This window comes from Chaetodon trifascialis, chromosome 20 (genome assembly GCF_039877785.1).
Source record: "Chaetodon trifascialis isolate fChaTrf1 chromosome 20, fChaTrf1.hap1, whole genome shotgun sequence".
In the NCBI taxonomy this organism is placed as follows: domain Eukaryota; kingdom Metazoa; phylum Chordata; class Actinopteri; order Chaetodontiformes; family Chaetodontidae; genus Chaetodon; species Chaetodon trifascialis.
Window position 1 is genome coordinate 8,041,525 of NC_092075.1, and position 20,619 is coordinate 8,062,143.

General features: G+C 46.0%; 1 protein-coding gene across 1 annotated transcript; it reads left to right on the plus strand.

Moving 5' to 3' along the window:
• Positions 1–1,236: 1,236 nt before the first annotated feature.
• LOC139348899 (inactive tyrosine-protein kinase PRAG1-like) lies at positions 1,237–20,619 on the plus strand. Its single transcript, XM_070989291.1, has 6 exons — positions 1,237–1,457; positions 4,683–5,027; positions 5,126–6,891; positions 13,323–13,468; positions 14,907–15,673; positions 17,611–20,619. The coding sequence occupies exons 2-6, from the start codon at positions 4,758–4,760 to the stop codon at positions 18,766–18,768; spliced, it is 4,107 nt and encodes a 1,368-aa protein (XP_070845392.1). The 5' UTR covers positions 1,237–1,457; positions 4,683–4,757; the 3' UTR covers positions 18,769–20,619.

Below are 20,619 nucleotides of genomic sequence, written 5' to 3' on the forward strand. Positions count from 1 at the left end.
TCTTTGAATTACCCCATTAGCAGAATTATTACATGCTCTACTGCCAAAAATAGATGCATTGCAACAAACTCTTAATCCTCTTGAGAGGATTGTGACCCTTTCCAAATTCAACAGGTGGTCTTGTAAATGATATCACTTTTGCTGGATCCAGTCTCTGCTGTGCCACTTATGCTGATTGTCTCAGCTCAGCTATAAATCCTCACACGAGGTTCAGGAAACTGGTGGGTTCTGTGTCCAATCGATTCATATTCATGGATGTGTACTTTCACAGGAAGTAGACCAGAGCAATGGGATCCTTGGAGCGGAAGGAAAGGCTACTTGATTTAAGGGATTTCAGATATACAGTAGAGCTGGGTTTTTTAAGGGATCTGCAATTATCCATCTCTTCGGGGGCCTGTCTTTTTGGCCTCCTTATCAGGAACTAAAGAAAACCAAAAGGAACTGTCTGAAAAGAGCAGAACAGACACAAAACACGGCAGATTGTGAAGGTGTTTCAGCTGCTCCTGTTTAAATGAGTCAAAAAGCTGACGGATAATACCTTGTTCCAGTGTTGCTTCTCAGTAAGACATAAGAGGAGGTGCTCAGATAAAAAGGTTAATCTCCACGGATGACTGCCTTCACCCAACACAGCGGCTGACTGTGTTTGTCACTCTGTGAGCTTTGCCTCTCCTTTTGCTGCCTGTAATGGAAACCAGCGGGGGTCCAGCCTGGCTCAGTAACAGTGCCAGTGTTTTTCTATCACTCTGTCACCCCAGCCATGATGAACAGAAGCAGGAGCCGCTGAGGGAGTAGCAGGAGGGAGAGGGGCAGCAAAGCCCGGAGAAGCTTGTATGCGTCCACCTTCCCCACATCAAAGGGCTTCTGACTGATTGCTTGCAGAATAAACCTGCACAGCCCAGTGTTTTGTTTTGTTTTTAAACCAGAGAGCTTTATGTGAGACCTGGCATCCTTTGTAACTTCACAGCACTTGCAAATAGATAAATAAATAATGTGTCATTTTCTGCAAGTTAAATGACATGCTGAAAGCTGGGTTGTGTATTTACAAAAAAGAAAAAGTCCTTATGACAGCTCATAGGACAAAAGAATGAAATGGGAATCCGTGAGTGTGGCCGCTGGCCAGACTGCATGGTTGGTGTGGAGCTCCTCCCACCTCCTTGTGCTCTCCCCACGCTGCTGCAGAGGACTCCTGCTCCGCCGCACCACTCCACCTCTGCACAGTGCAACAGCAGCAGCAGCAGCAGGAGCAGGAGCATGCCCGACGGCTGGAGCCGAAACCAGCCTGCAGCAGCACACAGTCTCCTGACTCATTAACCTGTCGCATGTGGAATAGGTGAAGACAGACGGATATCTGCTCCTGCGGGAATCAGACGAGCAGTGAGGATACAGCTGATTTTTTTTTTTTTTTTACTATATTTTGGAGAGCTTCTGTGTTGCCAGGGCAGAGAAAGTCCGAGCAGGTAAGCGTTCAATCAATATTCACCAGTTAACCTTGGCTACTTGAGCGTCGGTGCGTTTTGGCTGTCGCCTTTACGCACATATTCTGTTAATGCAGCGATGCAGGTTGAGCCAAGCAGTTAGTTAAATTTCATATATATGTTGTATTATTGCAGGTGGAGAAAATGTGTTTTTGCGAGTTCCCTCAGTGCAAGTGGGCAAAGGACCATTTTTAATTTTTTGTCACAATAACCCTACTAAAGCAAACTCCGGGCGACAAATTGTCCAAATTCTCATTTATCTCTAAAAAAACCGGACGCTCCAATAGAAACACGTGGAGTGCGCAGCTGTGTCGAGTGTGTGTTCAAACAGGCGCTTGCTAAACATTTAAATCGTCTAAAGGTGGAAGTTTTGAGGCGTTTTGTCCGAAGTTGACACATTTTTTGGCGGAAATTCCTCCCGAGTATCGAGAAAACAGGTTGTGCCCCCTCTGAATGAATGGGCTGTGTGAGTGCGGCAGGCGTGACAAATGTTGCTCGTAAAAGAATTTGTATTCAAAGTGGGTGACTACACACTGATGTGACCCGGTTATCAGACCGTTACGTGGACTGTGGCTTGTCTAATTATTTTGATTATGAATGACAGGGCTCGTTATTCTGCGGGCATCTCATTCATTTACGCACATGCGCATTTTTTTTTTTTTTTTTTTTTTTTGTACATGGCACAGCTGTATAATCAGTCAGCAGGCTAATGCAGTGAGTTTATGTTGAGGTAAATCTGGAATAATGACCTATAGGCTACTTCGTTAGACCCAGCGCGCATGTGTGCGTGCGCGCGTGTTTGGTTCAGATGTGTGTGCAGGAGCTGCTTGCTTGTTTGTTGCTGCAGGAGGATTCAGACAGTGTTGATAAGCCCTCCAACCTTTACCTTCATTACTCCTCCTGGTCATAACTGTGGGCTGTTTAAACTGTTCCTGTCTGACACTGCAGCCTGACTGCATTCTCCAATGTACTGCATCCTCTCAGCTCAAAGCAAACGCCCAGTTTTGTGTTTTTCAAGGGGAAATTTGTGTAGAAGTTTGACTTTCAGACTCAGAGCACCATGTTCAGAGTCCCTCAGATTAGGGTGTTAAACATCTCAGCAAAACTAAATTTGCTTTTTGAGACATCTAGTGGCCAGGCGACTGTGTGTGATGTGAAGTGGGAGTGCAGAGGTCATGGGGACATGTGGCTTGTGATTTCAAGGTTCATAATGTCTTAATTAGGTGACCCAAAACTGTAAAATTCAACATCAGACCAACTTCTACCCACACGTCATTTCCCTTTACATTTTTCCAGCCTCTTCATGCGATATTTTTCATAGTCTTGTGGTTGTGCTGTGTGTGTTTTTGTAAGTGAGAAATATTGGACCTTGAGCTTGAGAAGGTGTGGGGAATGTAGACAGCGGGGTCTATCTCTGTTCAAACAAGCAGGGCTGAACATGTAAACAAGAGGTGGAATACACCGAAACTGAGGTGCAGTTTGAGATGTGTGTCAAAAATACAGATGGAGCGCAGAAAATGAAACCGAACCTTGCACACGTCCACTTCTGCTTAAGTGTCCCTGTCACTTTGGTCTTAACTTACTAAATATACCATGACAGTGCTCTGCCTGTTGGTATTGCTCAATTGTCCCACAAACCCCCCCCCCCCAGACATGTTCTTGACTGGCAGTTCTCTGAGGCAGCAGGCCTAGTAACCTAATGATGTGTGTCTCCAGTCAGTCATCGCTTCATATGAGTCAAGCAAAATACCATCAGATGTTAGGCAAGTCTCCGTTTCCTCTGTTGTCGCAGGAACGGTTAAACAAACAGTGGGCCAGTGACTGCTTTCCTGCCCAAACTGAGTCAGACAGGACAAAGAAAAATGTAAACATGCATTATCTCTATAACAGGAAAACTCTTCATTCCTATAGGATTAGTAGATCGCATGGTTTGCAACACTGGAGACATGAATTAGAAGTAGTCTTAACACGTCTCAAGCATTCCTTATCTTTTGCTCTGGTATTTTTTCATTAATAGACACATGTAGAGTCTAATCAGCAATCGCTGTGGCTAAAAGAATGTCTAATATAACACTAATATTTAGGCTGCCTGAGCACACATGCCCCTTTTCACTGTCTTAGGGTGGTAAATGTTCATCTTCCCATCTCCTCTGTTTTGTTTTTCCTTGATAATGAGTCGAGACTGTGGTCTAATGTCATCTTGTGTCATTGCATCACCTTGTTGAGAAGCAGTTAAAGCTGTGTAAAGAACGTAAAGAGGGACACCCAGATGCAAGGAAACAAATGACCTCTCTGAAACGGCGTCGATCCTCTCACTGTCAGTCCAGTTAAACAGGACACACAGAGGGAGAGGAAGGAGGTGTGTGTGTGTGTGTGGGTCTGTTTGTTTGTGAGACGAGGAGGACTCACATGTGGAGTGGGAGGTTTGTGTGGAAGGGGGAAGGGAGGTTGTCGTGGGTGTGAGATTCACCCTGGTGAGACTTGCGCCTTTAGACATTCCTGACATTCCGACCTCCGGGATGCTTGAGGCTCCTCCGTCTTCTTCTAGCATGTCGGGGGCTGCAGAGGACTCTGGAGGGCTTTTATGTTGCAGTGCTCACACCGGCAGGCCCTTTGGTTGAACAGAAACCACATACCCTCTAATTTAGGAGGCCATGGGAACAAGTAGCACAGCAGACAGCAGGTCTTCTTCGGTTACATCCACAGATGACACTTAAGTCCTAACGGAGGTCTTCAATGAGCTTAGAGACACTCGTCAGCTGGGACTCCCTCATCACTTTCTGAACACTTTTGAGGAGGTGTTTGTACTTTTTTTTTATTTTTATTTTTTACTTACTTTCTCTTTTTTTTTCCTTTTGGCTAAAACTTCAGGTGTCTTGAGTCAGACCTGAGCTGCTTAATGTGGTCAGTATCTGAACCAATGCTAATCCAGTGTCTTGGATTGGTTTCTGAAATGGTTGATGCTCTGAATGTTTGGTAGGAAATGATGGGATGAATTATATTTTGAGATAAGTCACAGGTCATATGTAATACAAGCAGTTTTTCTTAGCCATACAGACACATGGGATTACAAACAACCTGTGGGCAAAAAGTGATTATAAAGACATTATGATTCTCTTAATAATGTGCCTCATTCCTCTTTCTCTCCTTCTCTACATGCTGCCTTGTGATCACCATCCTGTGACGTTGCCACCCGCTGTGGGCCAGCCATGACAGTTCATCCTATATCTGCGAGATCTCTCAATAGCCACTTCTGACCAAACCTAATTTAGCGAACCAAAGATGTCAGCGTGCAGCGACTTTGCAGAACACGTGTGGAAACCTGGCTCTTGTAAGAACTGCTTCCACCCACTTAGTGCACACCACAAGACTGTCGGCAGCCTGGGTGGCAGTGTGCCAACCGCTTGTTTGAAGAGCAGCCCAGGAGGTGATGAAGAAGCTGGAGTAACATCGCCTTCGCCCTACAGCAAGCCAACCATCGCTGTCAAGCCCACTATGATGAGCCTTGACACCAGCGAGACGGTGACTGATGTCAACATGAACGTAGAGCAGGTGATTCTCTTAAATGTCTATTTCCTGTAACAAACCATAGAGTTTATTACTTTCCAGAATGATGTATCTTAATGTGTGCTCATGTTTATGTGTGACAGGAGAACACAAAGAGCCCAGTTGAGCGTTTGGGTCTGAAGAAGCTCCTGGACCTTTCATCTCTTTACATTGACAGTAATGGCTGCAACAAGGCCCATAGAGAGGCGGTCCTCCAGAGTCCTGAAACCAAGATGGACTACAACAACTGCTTCTCTCTGGGTTCCTTATCCCCCAACATCCTGCCTAAAGACTCCATGATCATCAGCAATATCTTTGTCACCCAGGAGGAGGGTAGAGGTTCTCAGAGTTTAAAGAAGAATGCCAATGGAGACGCTTGTAGGCAGCAGAATACAACCACCACTAGAACCAAGAGCACTTTTAATGGAATTGGTGTGACTACCAGGGCAAAGAGTCAAGAGTCCCAGCAGGCATCTGTGGATATACCTTTATCAGTGGATATTGTCCCTTCCAGTCCTGCCACAGTTCAAAGCAATGGTATCAGCAGTGGGAGTACAGCTACTGTTACAACTAAGACATCCAGCACTTCCCCCACAACAGCCTTAAGTGTGGACACCACAAGCCACAATCCCCCATCGTCCCTTCACTCGCCGCCTGTCCTGTCTAAACAGACCAGCCTGTCAGACTCCTCTTGTTCATATCGTAGCAGTATAGATTCACTTCCTGGGGCAGAGGGGTTGGGAGGAACACAAGTTAGGTCAGGGAGTCCCCACAGCCTAGCGGCCATGGGTAGCTCACTGTCAGCTCCCAACTCTCCCAATGGACAGCCAGACTCAGAACCCATTTATGCAGAGAGCACCAAGAAAAAGCGCAGGCCGCAAGGAAATGGGGTGCAATCCCATCCTGAGTCCCCCATCCAGAGTAAGAGCTCGTCCCAGTGCTCTGAGGTTGAGCTTTCAGGAGAGAGTCAACGGGCCACCATCACTGTAATGGCCACTCACACAGAGGAGAACAACAGGACTTTCTACCTGAGCAGTCCAGATTCAGCCATCAGCACCCAATGCCACTTCAGCCCGACAGCACGTAAAGACCCCAGCACCCCGGCCTTCCGCTGGCCCAGCCCCAGCCCCAGCCACAGCCACAGCGCACCTTCTCTGACCTCAGAAGCCAGCCTTGCCCCAGCTCTTCATCCCAAGCCTCAGTCTAGCCCACCAATTCCCCCAAAAAGGACCATCCGTTCCCCTAAACTGGGCACCTCTAGCCTCTCACCGTCCATGTCTTCTCCAGTCCCTCTTCCTGATCTCCCCAGATTGGGCACCTCCAGCCTCTCACCATCCATTCCGTCTCCCGTCCCTCTCCCTGAACTCCCCATGCTTTTCCTCGTCTCTGCTCGAGAGGGCCACTTCAAGGTGCATACAGAGAATCACAGCCCAGCAGTGCCCGAACGCCGGCACAAGCCCCACCACCACAGTCCTGGCTGGAACTGTCGTATCGAGGAAGAAGAGGAGGAGGAGGAGAGAGAGCGGAAAGAGGGGGAGAAGAAAAAACTGGCCGCTAACCCAGGGACAACCTCTCGGGTGACAGGCCTGGTCAATGGTGCCGCTGTCTGGAAGGAGGCCAGTGACGGGATGGCCCACAGCAGCCCCCCTCCAATGACAGAGCCAGGCACGGCCCCCCCGGCTGCCCCCAACAATGGTGCCTGTCAGGGGGAGACTGAGGGCACCGGTGCAGAGGAGGAGGCCAAGCATAACGGGAGCATGCCAGCCAGGCAACCGTTGCATGGCAGCTCATCAGAGCTGCTGGCAGCAGGGAAGGGAGCTGCCAACAATGAACCCAATCCACCTCCTCCCCCACCTAAGAAATTGCACAGGTAAGAAGAACAAAGAACTTTTTGTTAGGCATTTGCACATTAAATTATTACCTGTCGAGTAGGATTAAACACTAGCACTGTATCAGGGTAGGACTGTATTTGATAGATGTCATTCATTACTGATTAATCTCGGTGAGTTAATCAGTGAAATGTCAGAAGCAATGACAAAATGCAGTGTGAGGCCATAACATTGCTCAGTCAGTTTGAGAAGTAGACACAAGTAGTCAAGATATTCAGTTTACAACCTGAAGCAATAAAAAGTGAGCAGTTCTTAACATCTGGGAAGCCATGACCACAGAATGACAAGAATTTTCTCTCAAACGGACGCAGGTGATGAGTGTTTCTTCAGTCTGCATGCTATGTTTTTCATGCCATGTTTTTTGTGTTGTTTAGTGCAGCTGAGAAGATTCAGTGGTGCAAAATCTTTTATCTGTTCTCATGTAATTTCCAACAAATGACCTATTAGAAATTTCTCATAGTACCCTTTGTGCTAAATATTTGCAAAGCACAGTGAAGACACCAGCCACCTCAAGGAAGGGTCGGTCTTAAATATTGTTTGCTCTAAGGCAGCTCTAGAAAAGAAAAATAGAGGTTTAATTAAACACTGGCATGCTATACACTTGCTGTCAGATGAATACTTTGCATTTATCAAACTCTACTGCCATTACAGCACATATTTGCGTGCCTGTGGTTCAGGCTCCTACCTGAGACTTGCATGAGAATTAATGGGACTGTAATTCAGCCACAAGACTGTGAGGTTTCATTATTTTCCATAATTTAGCACTTAGAACATGCACTTAGTCTAAATGCATTAATGTGTTTTGCTCTCTCACGGGACCATATAGTGATATATATATATATATGTATAGGTAGTGTTTGTGCTACTTATAGAATATCTTGCCAGTGCATATGAGCACATACATGCATGTTACTGCAGTCATCTGTGTGCATCTTACTGTGCCTTCTCCTTTCATAGCGTCATTATTCAGCCTTGAATCAGCCTTCATTCGAGCGCCTTGTGATCATTCAAACTGTTCCGGCATATTCCTCAATGCATGCCTTGTTCTATTCATGCCAGTAGTGTGACTTTTTCAATTCTAATTAACACACAAAATGGGTCTGTTAAATAGTCCTCTGCTTTGTCACGTTGCTGTAAATTTGTTTTGGCTGCAGCACAATAGACAGAACAGAAAAAAACAGGCCTTGTTCCATTGATATTGACAGAGCTGCCCTTAGCAGGCGTTCATATGCATCTTTGGGGAAAGAAAATGCATATTTGCACTGTGGGCGTGATTGTACTTCAAATTCTCAATGCTCACAGGTTGCTGCACGTCCTGTCTATTTTTAAAGCTTAGTAACAGTATTTAACTGCATCACTTGCAGGATGTGCAGAATGATAAATGTTCACCTTTATTCGAGGCTCACACTGGTGTGACCTACGCGGGGCTCCTCGCCAACATAGCCATTTATTAGCAGTAACATTTGCACACATGCTTTAACCTGAGTCTGCATGAGGCCAAGAATACACTCCGCTGTCTGAGTCAGCTACCCAGAGCAGAAACAGAGCCTTGTGTTGCAGTTATTAAAGCATCAAATGATCTCCTCAAAATAAACTTTGCATTGTCTGGGACGTCATGATGACTTCCTCAAAAGAAACAGATGTTCTGCCATCTTGAGCTGCTAGAGTCAGCAAAAGCTGAGGGGGAATGTTTTTCCTTCAAAAACACAGATTGCCGATCACATTTCAAGAGCCCTTATGTTCGTGGTAATTCTAGTAAGGACCTATCTCTGCTGTTATGACATTGCCGACATTCTGCGCTGATAAAAATACACCTTGTTGAGACACATGTGGGAACACGCCTCAAGCCAACCGGCGACAGTGGTGGCTTTCTCTACTCCAAGTTTATCATCGGGTTTAGTGTGTTTTTAATCAACAAGTCGCCGGTCACTAGGCATGACCTCGAAACTCAGGGACAGAGTTCTGCAGGGAATCGAAAGCCCGCATCAAATTTTAATGAAAAGATTCTTTTTCTGTCAGAAAAAGGAATCTTGTGTGTGGAATGAGTGGAAAACATTCGCAATGCAAATGCACACATGCACCCTGTGAAGCAGCATTTTGATCTGCTGAATCATTTAAAAGCCACAGATGGTTAGAAAATCCGCCTCCTGGAGCCTTTGATCGTGGTGGAAAACACCAAAGTTTCCCCCTTTTACTCCTCGTCACTGGACAACCTCCATAATCATGTGGAGGGTCAGCCTGAGAGGTGTGTGTGCGTGTGCATGTGCCTATGTCATGCATGAGTTTGTGAGGAAGTACCCTTGAACGCTGGGAGGCGTGTCAATTGGTCAGTGAGGGAGGGGCTTCACTGAACAGATTGTTGCCCCCGGCAACTCCCAAATTGTCCCCAGTCTGGCAGTCGGTTGCCACCAATAGAAGCAGAATTTATAGATCAGCCATGTGGATTTAAGTCCACTGAGTTAGACTTGGGTTTGAATTGCCTTTTGCTCTGTAAACCATCATTCCAAGATGTGCTGCCCCTCCCTCCACAGATCCATCCTGATCCCCTCTGCGCAGCAGAACAGATAGCATCTTGTTGCCGGCTGACAGACCTAAAGCTGCTCTAAAGTGAGCTACTAGGTCAATGAGTGACTGCTATATATGAGATATGGGTGCTTTAATTTTGAGCATCTAATGGATGATGCTGCGTCTCTGGCCGAGAGAGACTTTAAATACACGTATGACTCGTGTGGAGCCAGGGTTGTGTTACTACACATGGCAGGGCTTTAGAGAGCCACCGGTCTGATCCAGGGGCATTTTGCGCCCGCCAGCCCGACAAGGACCTCTGCCTCTCCGGCATGAGGGAGGCACCTGACGGCATCTTTTTTCTCATGCGCGTCCTCAGTGAGACACCAGAAATGACGACACATCTATCATTAGCGTTGTGAAGGGAAGTGGCGATGTTCTCGTTCACGCAGGAAAATGGTCGCAGAGTTTGAGTGTGTTTCGGGAGGATTGTGATAAAGCACAGGGGCTTCAGAGGTAAGCACAGGCCTGTTTGGCTCATTTTCTCACCTCTGTCAGGTGCTCGGTCATCCAAATTCACATGTGGCTTTGAGTGGCGCCGTGACGGATGGCATGTGTTAAACTTTTTTGCTCATTCGTTCATTTCCTCCCTCTTCCAAACAATGCCTTTTGTTGTTCTTCTAATATTTTTCTGCCTACTTATTCTTTTATTTGAGCTTATCATGTTGCTAAGATTAAAACAGTGGTAAGATGAGGAGGGTGAGAAGTGAAATTGAAGTGTGTTACTTTATGCAATGCGGTGCAAACAAGTGAGAGTGGCTTGTAATGAATAAAGGACGGAGATGGCTGACGGCATAAGATAACAAGGCAAGGCTGGAGGAGTTTGCAAAAGATAAGAAGGATTGGTGTCAAACCTCAATGGATCCTTGTTTCAGACACATGGTTTATATGGCTGTATAGCCATGGTAACTATCCTGTAATCATGCAGGAAAACAATGCATGCCATTCTTCTATGCACTACATTGTGACATACAGAGGTTGCATGCAGGATACTATGTGTTACACTATAACAGAGAGGCAATTAACACTGTTTATAGAAGTTTAATGTCGTGTCTCTAAAAAAAAATCTTGTTGAAGGTTGTGTTTCTTGCACGGCTGCTGTAGGGGGTTGCATTACACTGTACAGGTGCTCATGATCGCACCTACACCTGAGTACAATCTGAGTGAGCATACCGAACTCCACCCCATGTGAACAAAACCCTGAATTATGTCAACATTGACGCGCTGGGAGTGCGCTATCTGGTTACAGTTTTTCATTTCATTCACCAATTGTCAGAACATAGAATAGCAAAGGAAATGTGTGTTTGCATGTAACAAATGGACCTACAGCACTTTGCCCCTCATTATATTTATTTATGACAGAGAAGGCTCTGAATAAGAGTCAGGAAGTGAAAGCAGTGTAAACCTGAGCCATAACAACAACAACAACAACAACACTGCAGGGTCTCCTCTTACGCTGTCTCTCTGCTCTCTGTAGTTACTTAGCTGTAACCCCAATCTGATCCCTTTTTTAAAAACTGCCTCAGCCCCTCTCACACAGCTTTATTAATACCACGCACATGTCGGGGTCAACAGATCGGGTGGGTTTCTCACTGTGGCGTGATTGTTTACATTCTATATCGGGGCTGCTGTCGTTGCCTGGCTGATTGCAGCACGCTAATCATGGTTGATCACGACATCTCACGTAGACTTTTTTTTAGCAAAGGAAGCAGCTGAATCAATTCTGAGGAAATAAACAATTAAGATGTTTATTGATAGATGTTTTGGCTAAAACTGGGCATTCCAAGCACAGCGATCAAATCCTGACGCGTGGTGCTTTTTTACATCATGACATGAGACTTAACATAAGTGCTAACGCGGTGCTTGTAGTGCTGAAATGAAAAGCTAATTAATTGATGAGTTCATCTGTGATTGTTGAAGGCATAAATACCAAACATTTGATAGTGCCGGCTTCTCGTTAAATGTTAGAATATGCTGCCAATAAGATGAATATTTTGGGGTTTTGAACTGTTCTGTAGACAAAAACTATCATTTGCAGGTATCACCTTGAGCTCCTGAAAACTGTGGAGGGTATTTTTCACCTTTTCAGCGATTTCGATAATACTTGTTAGCTGCAGCCCTTAAACGCTTGCATATCCTTACATGCAGTCCTAATCAGAGCCAAGGTCTTTTTGCATGCCCTTGCTCAGAAGGCTCATTCATCCATGCACATCCTCCCGGAGGACATAAGCAGTGACATTCTTTCACCAAGGAAAATCTCATGTTTTGGATACAAATCTGAGAGATCTGGAGTGAGACATGCACAGGCGCACACATGCGCATGCACTCATAATCCCCGCACCCATTACCATTTCTCCTCTGCTTCGGCATTTCCACTGCCTTTCATCACCGGCCTTTTGTGTGTAAAACGATAGCGGATCCTTTAGCTAACTGCCCACAGAGAATACCTAACCCTTTGTCTCCCCCCGGTGCACCTCTCCTTTTCTCCTCCTCGTCTGTTTGTTCTGCTGATTTATGGCGGAATTGAAGTCAGGGGCCGGCAGATAAATGGACAGACGAGTCGTGATGGAAGAGAGGAAAGAGAGATGAAGGGATGGGATTGGATCCTGCTTCCATGAGCCATTAACGGGTGTAATGAGACACGTGAAAGGCTGTCACTCAGCCTAATTGGCCACCTTGATTAGGAAGTCTGCTCATGCACGGTTTTCATTGGTATTATAAGTGGCCATCATGGTCGTCAGGCAAACTGAGCGAGAGGAATGCAAAGCTTCTTTCTCGTAAATGATAAGAAATAATCTCACAGTCTTCCTCTTAGAAATGAAAAGTGAGCTGTTCTCAAATCAGTGCACTCAGAGGTTTTACCGCTGCCTTTATTTATAGCCTATAGTCGAGAGATGACAGGAAAGGAGGCGAGAGAGAGATGGGAAGTGACATGCGAGAAAGACCCCCAGCTGGATGCAAACCGAGAAGTTCATGGCTAGCGCCTTAACCTCGAGGCCATGAGGGTGCTCTGCTGCTGCACATTTACTTGGTCTTGTATGTGCATAGGTAACGGTGGCTCATGATAGCAAACTGCGGTTACATGTTGCATTAGAGGAGTCAGCTTCCTGTCTCGATGACCCTCGCTATTTTAGCTCCGATATGCTGTGTGCTCTAGCATGAGGCGTTTCCTGCCTGCCGTCCTGCTGCACTCGCTCTCTGTCAGGTCTTCATCCCCGGCTGACACTTCCTCCAGTGGCATCACTTAAGATAATTCATCAGACTTCGTGCAGCTCCCTCTGCAGCCTCAAAAAGCTTTATACGCAAGCTTTTCACGTATGTACTCACGCTCCCCAAGACCTTTTAACAGACTTTGATGTGTAAAATTGGTGGGGTTCTTGAAGCAGTTAACTGTCTTCAAGAAGGCAAGCCAGTGTTAGAAATAAACAAAGCTGCTACATCTGACAGACTCCAAACATGTCATGAGATGAGATGTTGCAGTCATAAATCAGCACTGAATCCAGAAGTGTTCCTCTCTAACGAGGAAGTGAAACTACTCCTGACGATACGTGTTCGTCGTTTAAAAAGACACAATGTGCTCTGTCACGTGGACTTGTTAGTAATATATATTGCAGATAAAGAGACTTCAGGGGGAAGTGGAGTGCTTCCACATTTGTAAACTGGTGCACGAAAGGAAAATACTGTATTTCTGCAGAAAACCTACAGACGCTGCACTTGGCAAGGACGTTTCGGTAAAGCTGAGATGGGCAGCAATGCAGATGCAAATGTACACAAAATATGATGTTTCTTTCTGTCTTGTTTGCCCTGTCTTGTTCACTTACCCCGTGTCTGTTGTCTTCTCTGTTAGAGTGTGCAGTAAGATGAGTGGCAGCAACATGGAGCTTGACCGCTGCAGCCAACAAGGGTCAGTCGAGAGCCCGACGTCATCTCTGCGGGGCCTGGGCAGTGTCAGCATGCCCTCTGCCTCCACTGACAACCTGACTGCTGACACCGGTAAGAAACCTCGCACACTCGGATTTTGGCCAGGTTAAAGGGATTTATTTGAATATCTGAGTGGTGCAGATCCTTTTGCTCCAACAGAAACATGCACAGGGAGTCCAAGGATCATATCTGTCTGATGCAGAATCTGATAAAGCAAAGCGTTTGTAGATTATTGAGCGGGTCGGACATGTGTTCCACAGCTTTTACGGGATATTTTAGTTTATATGCATTTGCGTGCATGTTAGTCATCTTGCTGTTCAGACAGTTTAACTATGAAGGTGCACTTTGTCCAGACTGAAACTGTGCAACAGCAGTGAAAAGAGGAAAGGGAGCGCTGCAGGGTTTTATAGCTGCAGAGTGTCATCTTATCTCCTCTCTTCCTCTTTCGTCAAGTGCACATATTCAGTTTGTTTTGACCGTGTGATCATGATCGTGACGCAGTTCAAGATTTCTATAATCATCAAACCTGAGACGTGATTCAGAGTGAGTGGCGTGTGTCCTTAGCGTAGACATTAATGTCATCCTCCGCGTATCAGCTTTAAACCTCCGTGGCGCTCAGACGCTTGTAATTGCTGTAACTTCCTGGGCAATGTTGTTTGAAGAGATAATTATGGACTCTGATAACGAGGGAAAAAGGGCTTGGCTACATCCTACAGAGTACTTTTTTTTTCCTTTACGGTCTTCCCCTTCAGTGGAAGCAGTTATTGAAGACTGCACTGCACAATTATCCCAGTATCTGTCTCCTCTAGCGTAATGTCAAGTTCTAGCTTTAAGTCTTTAATTGACAAATGGATGATAATTGAAGAAGATGTTTTGAGTGTCAGCTTGAATCCTGGATTGTGGAAATTTCCAGTTCTTTTGAGGAGACGAGGTATGTGTTTGTGCGAAGGCGAAGCAGTCGGCAGTGACAGACGGGGTGTAGTAAATAAATCACATTCACAGCTGCCACCCAGGAATACGTAAATCTGTGACTGCTGTGAGGTTACAGGAAATTAACCTACAAGGGCGCTGAGAAACAAGACGTGTGAATCCAGGAAAAGGTCTTTATCGCTACTTGTACTTGTGTGTATTCTCTATGCTATGCTAAGATGTCTGGTTCCTACTTTTAACTTCATAATTGACGTACAGACATGTAAGAGGTACCAATCTTCTAATCTAACTCTCAGCAAAAAAGCGAATAAGCATGTCATTTCCAAAAACGCTGAACTGTTCCTTTAACAATATGTATATCTTCTGAAATGTGAAGTTTGTGTTTGTTTTACAAGGTTTGTAATATTTGTGTTCACTGCCAGCTGGAGTAATTTTGTTCCTCTTAGTACCGTTGATTCATAACACTTGCGTGAAGAAGCGAGTTCCTTATGTTGATGTATGATCTTGATCATGCCATCACGCTTACTTTCTTTTTCAGTGATCGATTGTTGTTCTGAAGAGGTTATTGTTTTTCTCTTAGGTTCTCGGGATGCTGCACGGATGTCTTGTTCCTCTCCGTTCACCAGAAGTCCCGTGGCCTCAGCTCCAGGGTCTCCTCACCCGCCCTCCTTTAACAGCTTCGGTAACCAGCCACCTCCGCTCCCGGAGAAGAAAATGGTCAACCGCACCGTGTCGGCTCCCGATGGCGCCAACGGAAAACCCTTCGTCCGAGCCTACCCACGCCTTCCGTTCACTGGCTCGGAGAGCAACGTGTGTCGACCGGCTGATGTCAGCTCCCGGTCCAGCTTGCCGTCCAGCCCTGTTGACCCGCGACCCCTCTTCTCTTCCAACGAGTCTCTAGAGCGTTGCCACGCCCTGCTAGGCCGGTCCTCCAGGTCCCGGACTCTAGATGAACCGCTGAAAACTCAGGGGCGTCTGGGTGTCCACTGCCGGAGCAGCATCACCTGCTCCTCTTCCCCCCAACTCAGCGTTCCCTTCTCAGCCTCAGAACCGGGTCTGGCACCAAATCTGGGCTCCAGCCTGCAGCTCCAGACCCTTCTGAGTAACATAGACAGCAGGGAGGGAGTTTACTCCAAGCTGGGAGGCCTGTACGCCGAGTCTCTGCGGCGCTTGGCTCTAAAATGTGAGGATCACTTCACTCGCTCCCAGAAGAACCCACTTAGGTTTGAGGAGAGCAACTGGTCTCTGTTCAGGCTCACCTCCAACAAGCCGAGCTGCAACGCTGGAGATGCTGTGTACTACTCTGCTGCCTGTGCCTCAGACCCCAGCAACTCCTACGCTGTAAAGGTAATCCCTGAACCCCGGCCCAATTTCCAAGTTTTGTTAGATTTGTTAAATGCTTATTATGACCATGTTCACTTTCAGAGCACCTTACTGTTATAATCCTTAATATTTCAGCCTTGGTGGTTAATGGTGGAAAGTCCTGTGTGATACTAAAGATCCCAGAATTCTGAGGGCAGCAAATACTTTGTCAGAAATAGCAACACACACTCACTCTTTCTGATGAAAGTGTCAGAAAAATTCAAAGAGAAAACACTGAATTTGGGGAAAAAATAACTGGTCTATGTATTCACAGTGCAGCCAAACAAGCTTGAATTAAGACATCAGTCAATAGCGGCCTAATAAACAGTAGTTTTCTACACACACAGCAGATCACAATCAAGTTGGTCATCAGTAGGAAACACAAAAGTTTTGTTTGCATTAGCGGTAACTTAATACAGCTCTGATACGGCATTAGAAGAGTGAGTAGTAACAGTTTACATGACTGAGATAAATTAAAACCAGCTATGGTGACATGCTTGCATGCATTGTTTCCTCTCTCATGCGTAGGAAGACAATTTAAATTCCACGCATGACTGGCGGACTCCGCCACTGGTTGGGAAAACCAATGTATAGAAGGTAATTATGCAAATGTAAAAACACTGGATGGAAATGTGGAGAACAGGATTTGACTTGAAGAAAATATTAAGGATTATAACTTTAATGCTCAAGAGAAACACAGTTCTCTCTGTTTGGATCATCATCACCTCATACATTTTAAATGTTTAATTTATTTTTACAAGGGTTGAACATTAAGATTATTTCCTGGATGGCCTTGACTTTGAACACTGGAAGACAAATACAGGCCTGTAAACAGCTGTGGGTTCCGTGTTTGGCTGGTGGTTGTTGTGAAGAAGATGTTTTTGTAACGTACAGACAAAGCATGTTTTTCTCCACTCAGAGGTTGTTGTGAAGAGAGCAACTCGCAGCTCACTTAATATCATCTTCGCTGCTGTTTAAGGAATAATTTGCACAGTGGGTGTTGTCAATTGATCTTCTAAGCAGGGATTTGCCAGTTTGAGCACAGAACGAGGGGATTAAAATAGGGTGGTCTTGTTTGTTCTTTGGCTAACGATGGGATGGCCAACTACAGCACAAACCTTCAGGGCATGTGCCGTAAACAACCAGGAAGTAGGGTGTGTATTCAGGCTCGCTGACCTTTGTCTCAGAGTCATTAGTGCTGTACAAAGCAGAGGCTGTTTGTACAGTATGTGTTGTGCCACGGCCTGGGTGCCCGCAGTCTTGCTTAATATCTCTAGGCCCAATTAATCTTTACATTCCAGGCAGGATTTACAGTCAGACAAACCCCTGTTGTCAAGGCCACACACACTCACACACAAGTCAGTACACACTACGTAGTATGAGACTATTAGCATGAAAACTTTGAGTTCATATTCAGCCCTAATGCCAGCTGAAACCCATGAAAGTAGATTTTAGTCCTGTTCAATCACAAAGAAGAGATTATATTTCTAAATCTGACCCCGACACACATCGAGAACATACTGAAATTTAAGGGGAGAATTTGGATGGAAGCTTTTATTCAGAGACGTTTGTCGTTCTCTAGCAAGCTGTGGGAAAATTCAGACACTGAGGGGCTGCAGTAGTTAAACAGTAGTTCAGTCCTGGCATCTACTAATAGCTTAGAAACACTTTTTTTTAAAAGCTTTCAGTTGAGGATTGGGTTTAAATCCGCATCAAAGACATTGATTTCACTTGAATGAGAGCAGGAACTGAATTGGCGTTGACCTTGAAACCTCACTAACAAGAATTCCTTTCTTATGTTTCTTGGCTCCACTCCCTTCCCGTCTCTCTGTGTGTGGAATTCTTCTCTCCCCCCGCTGTCGCTTTCTTCTCCTTCACTTCTTTCCTTCCTCCCACTGTCCTTTGTGTTTATGCTGCTCCAGATCTGCAAGAGTCCATCCATGGAGGCCAAGCAGGGCCATCTCTACAGCCTGTCGGTGCAGCAGAGCATGCCTCCCCACTTCAACCTCCAGCAGGACTGTGGCCACTTTCTCGCTTGCGTTCCCCAGAGCATGCTGCCTTCTGACGAGGTTTCTCTGCCCACCACGCCCGCCTCATCGCTGCCTCAGCCCTCCACGTCTGCGCCTGGGCAGCAGGCAGACCGAGAGCGAGTGGTGGTCATCACGTCGGAGATCCCTCAGCAGACGGCGGCTGACTTTGTTCGGGAGTGGGATGCGTTCCATAAAACGCAGCCAGAGGTCTACGAGCGCCGCATCTGTTTCCTCCTCCTGCAGCTCTGCAATGGCCTGGAGCACTTGAAGGAGCACGGGGTCACGCACCGCGACCTCTGCCTCGAAAACCTTTTGCTGGTGCCTCATCACCGCAGGCCCTCCCAGTTCCCCCAACAGACCACCACTGACACCACCAGTAACGGCTCAGGTGGTGTTGACATTCAGCGCCACCTTCCTCGGCTCCTCATCAGCAACTTTGCCAAAGCCAAGCGTCGCTCCTCCGAGGATGCCGGCTTGACCACTGTGGATCCTCGCATCAAGCGTGACCACGCCAGACTGGCGCCTGAGATCGTCTCAGCGGCCCAGTACCGTAAATTTGACGAGTTCCAGACGGGCATCTTGATCTATGAACTCCTGCACCAACCCAACCCGTTCGAGGTGAGTCCAGCTCTGAAGGAACAAGACTACCGCTGTGAGGACTTGCCTCCCATCCCCTCCGTGTCCCTTTACTCAGCCGGCCTCCAGCGGCTGGCCCAGCTCCTGCTCCAGCCTGACCCCATCAAACGCATCCACATCCAGGAGGCCAAGCGCATACTGCAGAGCCTGCTCTGGGGGCCCAGGAAGGACTTGATGGAGCAGCAGTGGGAGAGACACGGACAGGACGGAGGCTTTATGGGCGGATCGCGGCATGAGGGCCTCCTCAACTGGCTGGATGTGAAACGGGCCCTGCTGATGATGAAGTTTGCCGAGCGTTCGCTGGAGCCCGAGAGGAACGCGGAGCTGGAGGACTGGCTGTGCTGTCAGTACTTTTCCTCGGCTCACCCTCTGTCTCTCTGCCATACTGCTGAGCTGCTCTACTCGCTAAAGTGACGCCTCACTTTAGGGTTAAAAATGTGCGAGTGGATCTGAAGGAATTTGTGAATGTGTGTATGAGAGAGACCAACAAAGTTGATGTCTAGACACTATGGATTGATCCAGACAGCGCGATCCTCTGGAGATACTGTGAACCGACCCACCTGTTTGCGCTACTGCTACACGCATGAGAGCCACGCATCAACCCGTCCACTGTCAGTATCCTGCAACGGACTGTCGACCTGCAAAGACATAACCTGTGAAAATTCAGATGTTTTTAGATGTTGTCGTGACAGTCACAGACGTATGGACAAAATCACTCGCATCACCCGCAGACTAGCATCAAAAAAAAAAAAAAGGAAGAATAACGGACAGTATTCATAATCCTGTAATACACTTACCAAAGTTTCACGTTTGACACTGTATTATGTGTATTTATTAAAAATTAACACATTTTGCTCACTGACAGCAGGCTAATAATCCATAATCTTATTCTGCGTCAGCCAGCTTTGCAAAGTAATGCCATGTCGTATCTACGTCAGTGTGCAGCTAACTTTTCATTTGTTTGATATCTGAATAAAAGTATGGGGTCACTAGCAGACTTACACTGTTGCACCTTTTTCCTTCATGTTCATTCATGGGCACATGCTGTATACTGTGTAAACCACTGGTTCCCAACCTGATGGGTGGAGGGGGGGGCTAAATCTCAGCATTTCATTCATTTCTGTGAAGGAAACTTAAATTAAAATTGGCATTTTTAAAGTTTAGATTATTATTTAAGAGGTCGTCCCGCATTAGAACAGTATGTTTTTAAAATAACCGAGTGTCAGGGTGAAGAAAACACTAAATTTATCAAAAGAGAAGCCTATTAAGAGTAAAAATGACAGAATACAGATATCAGGAAAACTCATCTGATGCAATATTCAGAGGAAATTATCTCAAAGTCATCCAAATTGCTCATTTTACACAAACTTCCTGCAGTTATTGAATTCACTATTTGAGTTAATTGGACAGTTAATCACTTGTCCTGTACTAGAAAAGGAGTCCCTTGAGGATAAAGGTTGGGAACCAGTGCTTTAAACAACGCAAGCTCAACGTTTCTTTCACCAAATGTGCAGAAGGTTTGAGAATAATGACTGAATCCTGGAGCACAGCGCAGGCTTCCTCCGGTGTGCGCGTCGTGTCACAATCTTTGTGAGACAGCGTTGCATAATTAAGACTTAGTTTTGATTAATCATGAGCCGTACTGTCTGACACAGCTCAGACGTGATTGGACTGACAGAACGATTGGATGCCCAGGTCTCCCCTCAGCTTACTTTCAGTACGTATTTAAATGTTTTGACATTCGTCTCAGTGCCTTTTGTTCTTCGTGTGTGTTACAGTGACGCAGTAGCCAAATGTAAATATGACTGATCATTCGTCCTTTGTGAAACTGGCCTTTCACAGAATGTTCTAGAAGTGGTTTTGTACAGTAATTTGTAGATGAGCCCGAGCAGGTCTTTAAAAGCCATGAATATGAGCAGCAGTTAAAAAATATTTATGATATAATTTGTTAACCTGTAGCAGTCACTGGAACTTCTGTTTATTTTCATATGTAGATTATTGAGTTATTTCTTGGCGCAGCAGCAGCTGGGCCTGTTTCGTGTTTTGGCCTCCTGTGTCTCACGTAGGCTGCAGAGAAAACAAGTTATGGGAATTTTATCTCCGGCGATTCCACAGAAGTGAGAATTTCTCAGCCTGCATGCAGGTTTCTGTCCATGACTGACTGACAAACACGGTCAGAGCTCACAACTAATACATGATTGATTTGAATTATTTTGTGTGTGCCTCACCTATTTGCATCTATCAATAAACTGTGCATATATTTTC

Coding starts and splice junctions, on each gene's coding strand:
- LOC139348899 (XM_070989291.1), top strand. CDS start 4,758: ATGTCAGCGTGCAGCGACTTTGCAGAACACGTGTGGAAACCTGGCTCT. Junction 13,469..14,906: donor CAACCTGACTGCTGACACCG/GTAAGAAACCTC, acceptor TTTTTCTCTTAG/GTTCTCGGGATGCTGCACGG. Junction 15,674..17,610: donor GCAACTCCTACGCTGTAAAG/GTAATCCCTGAA, acceptor ATGCTGCTCCAG/ATCTGCAAGAGTCCATCCAT.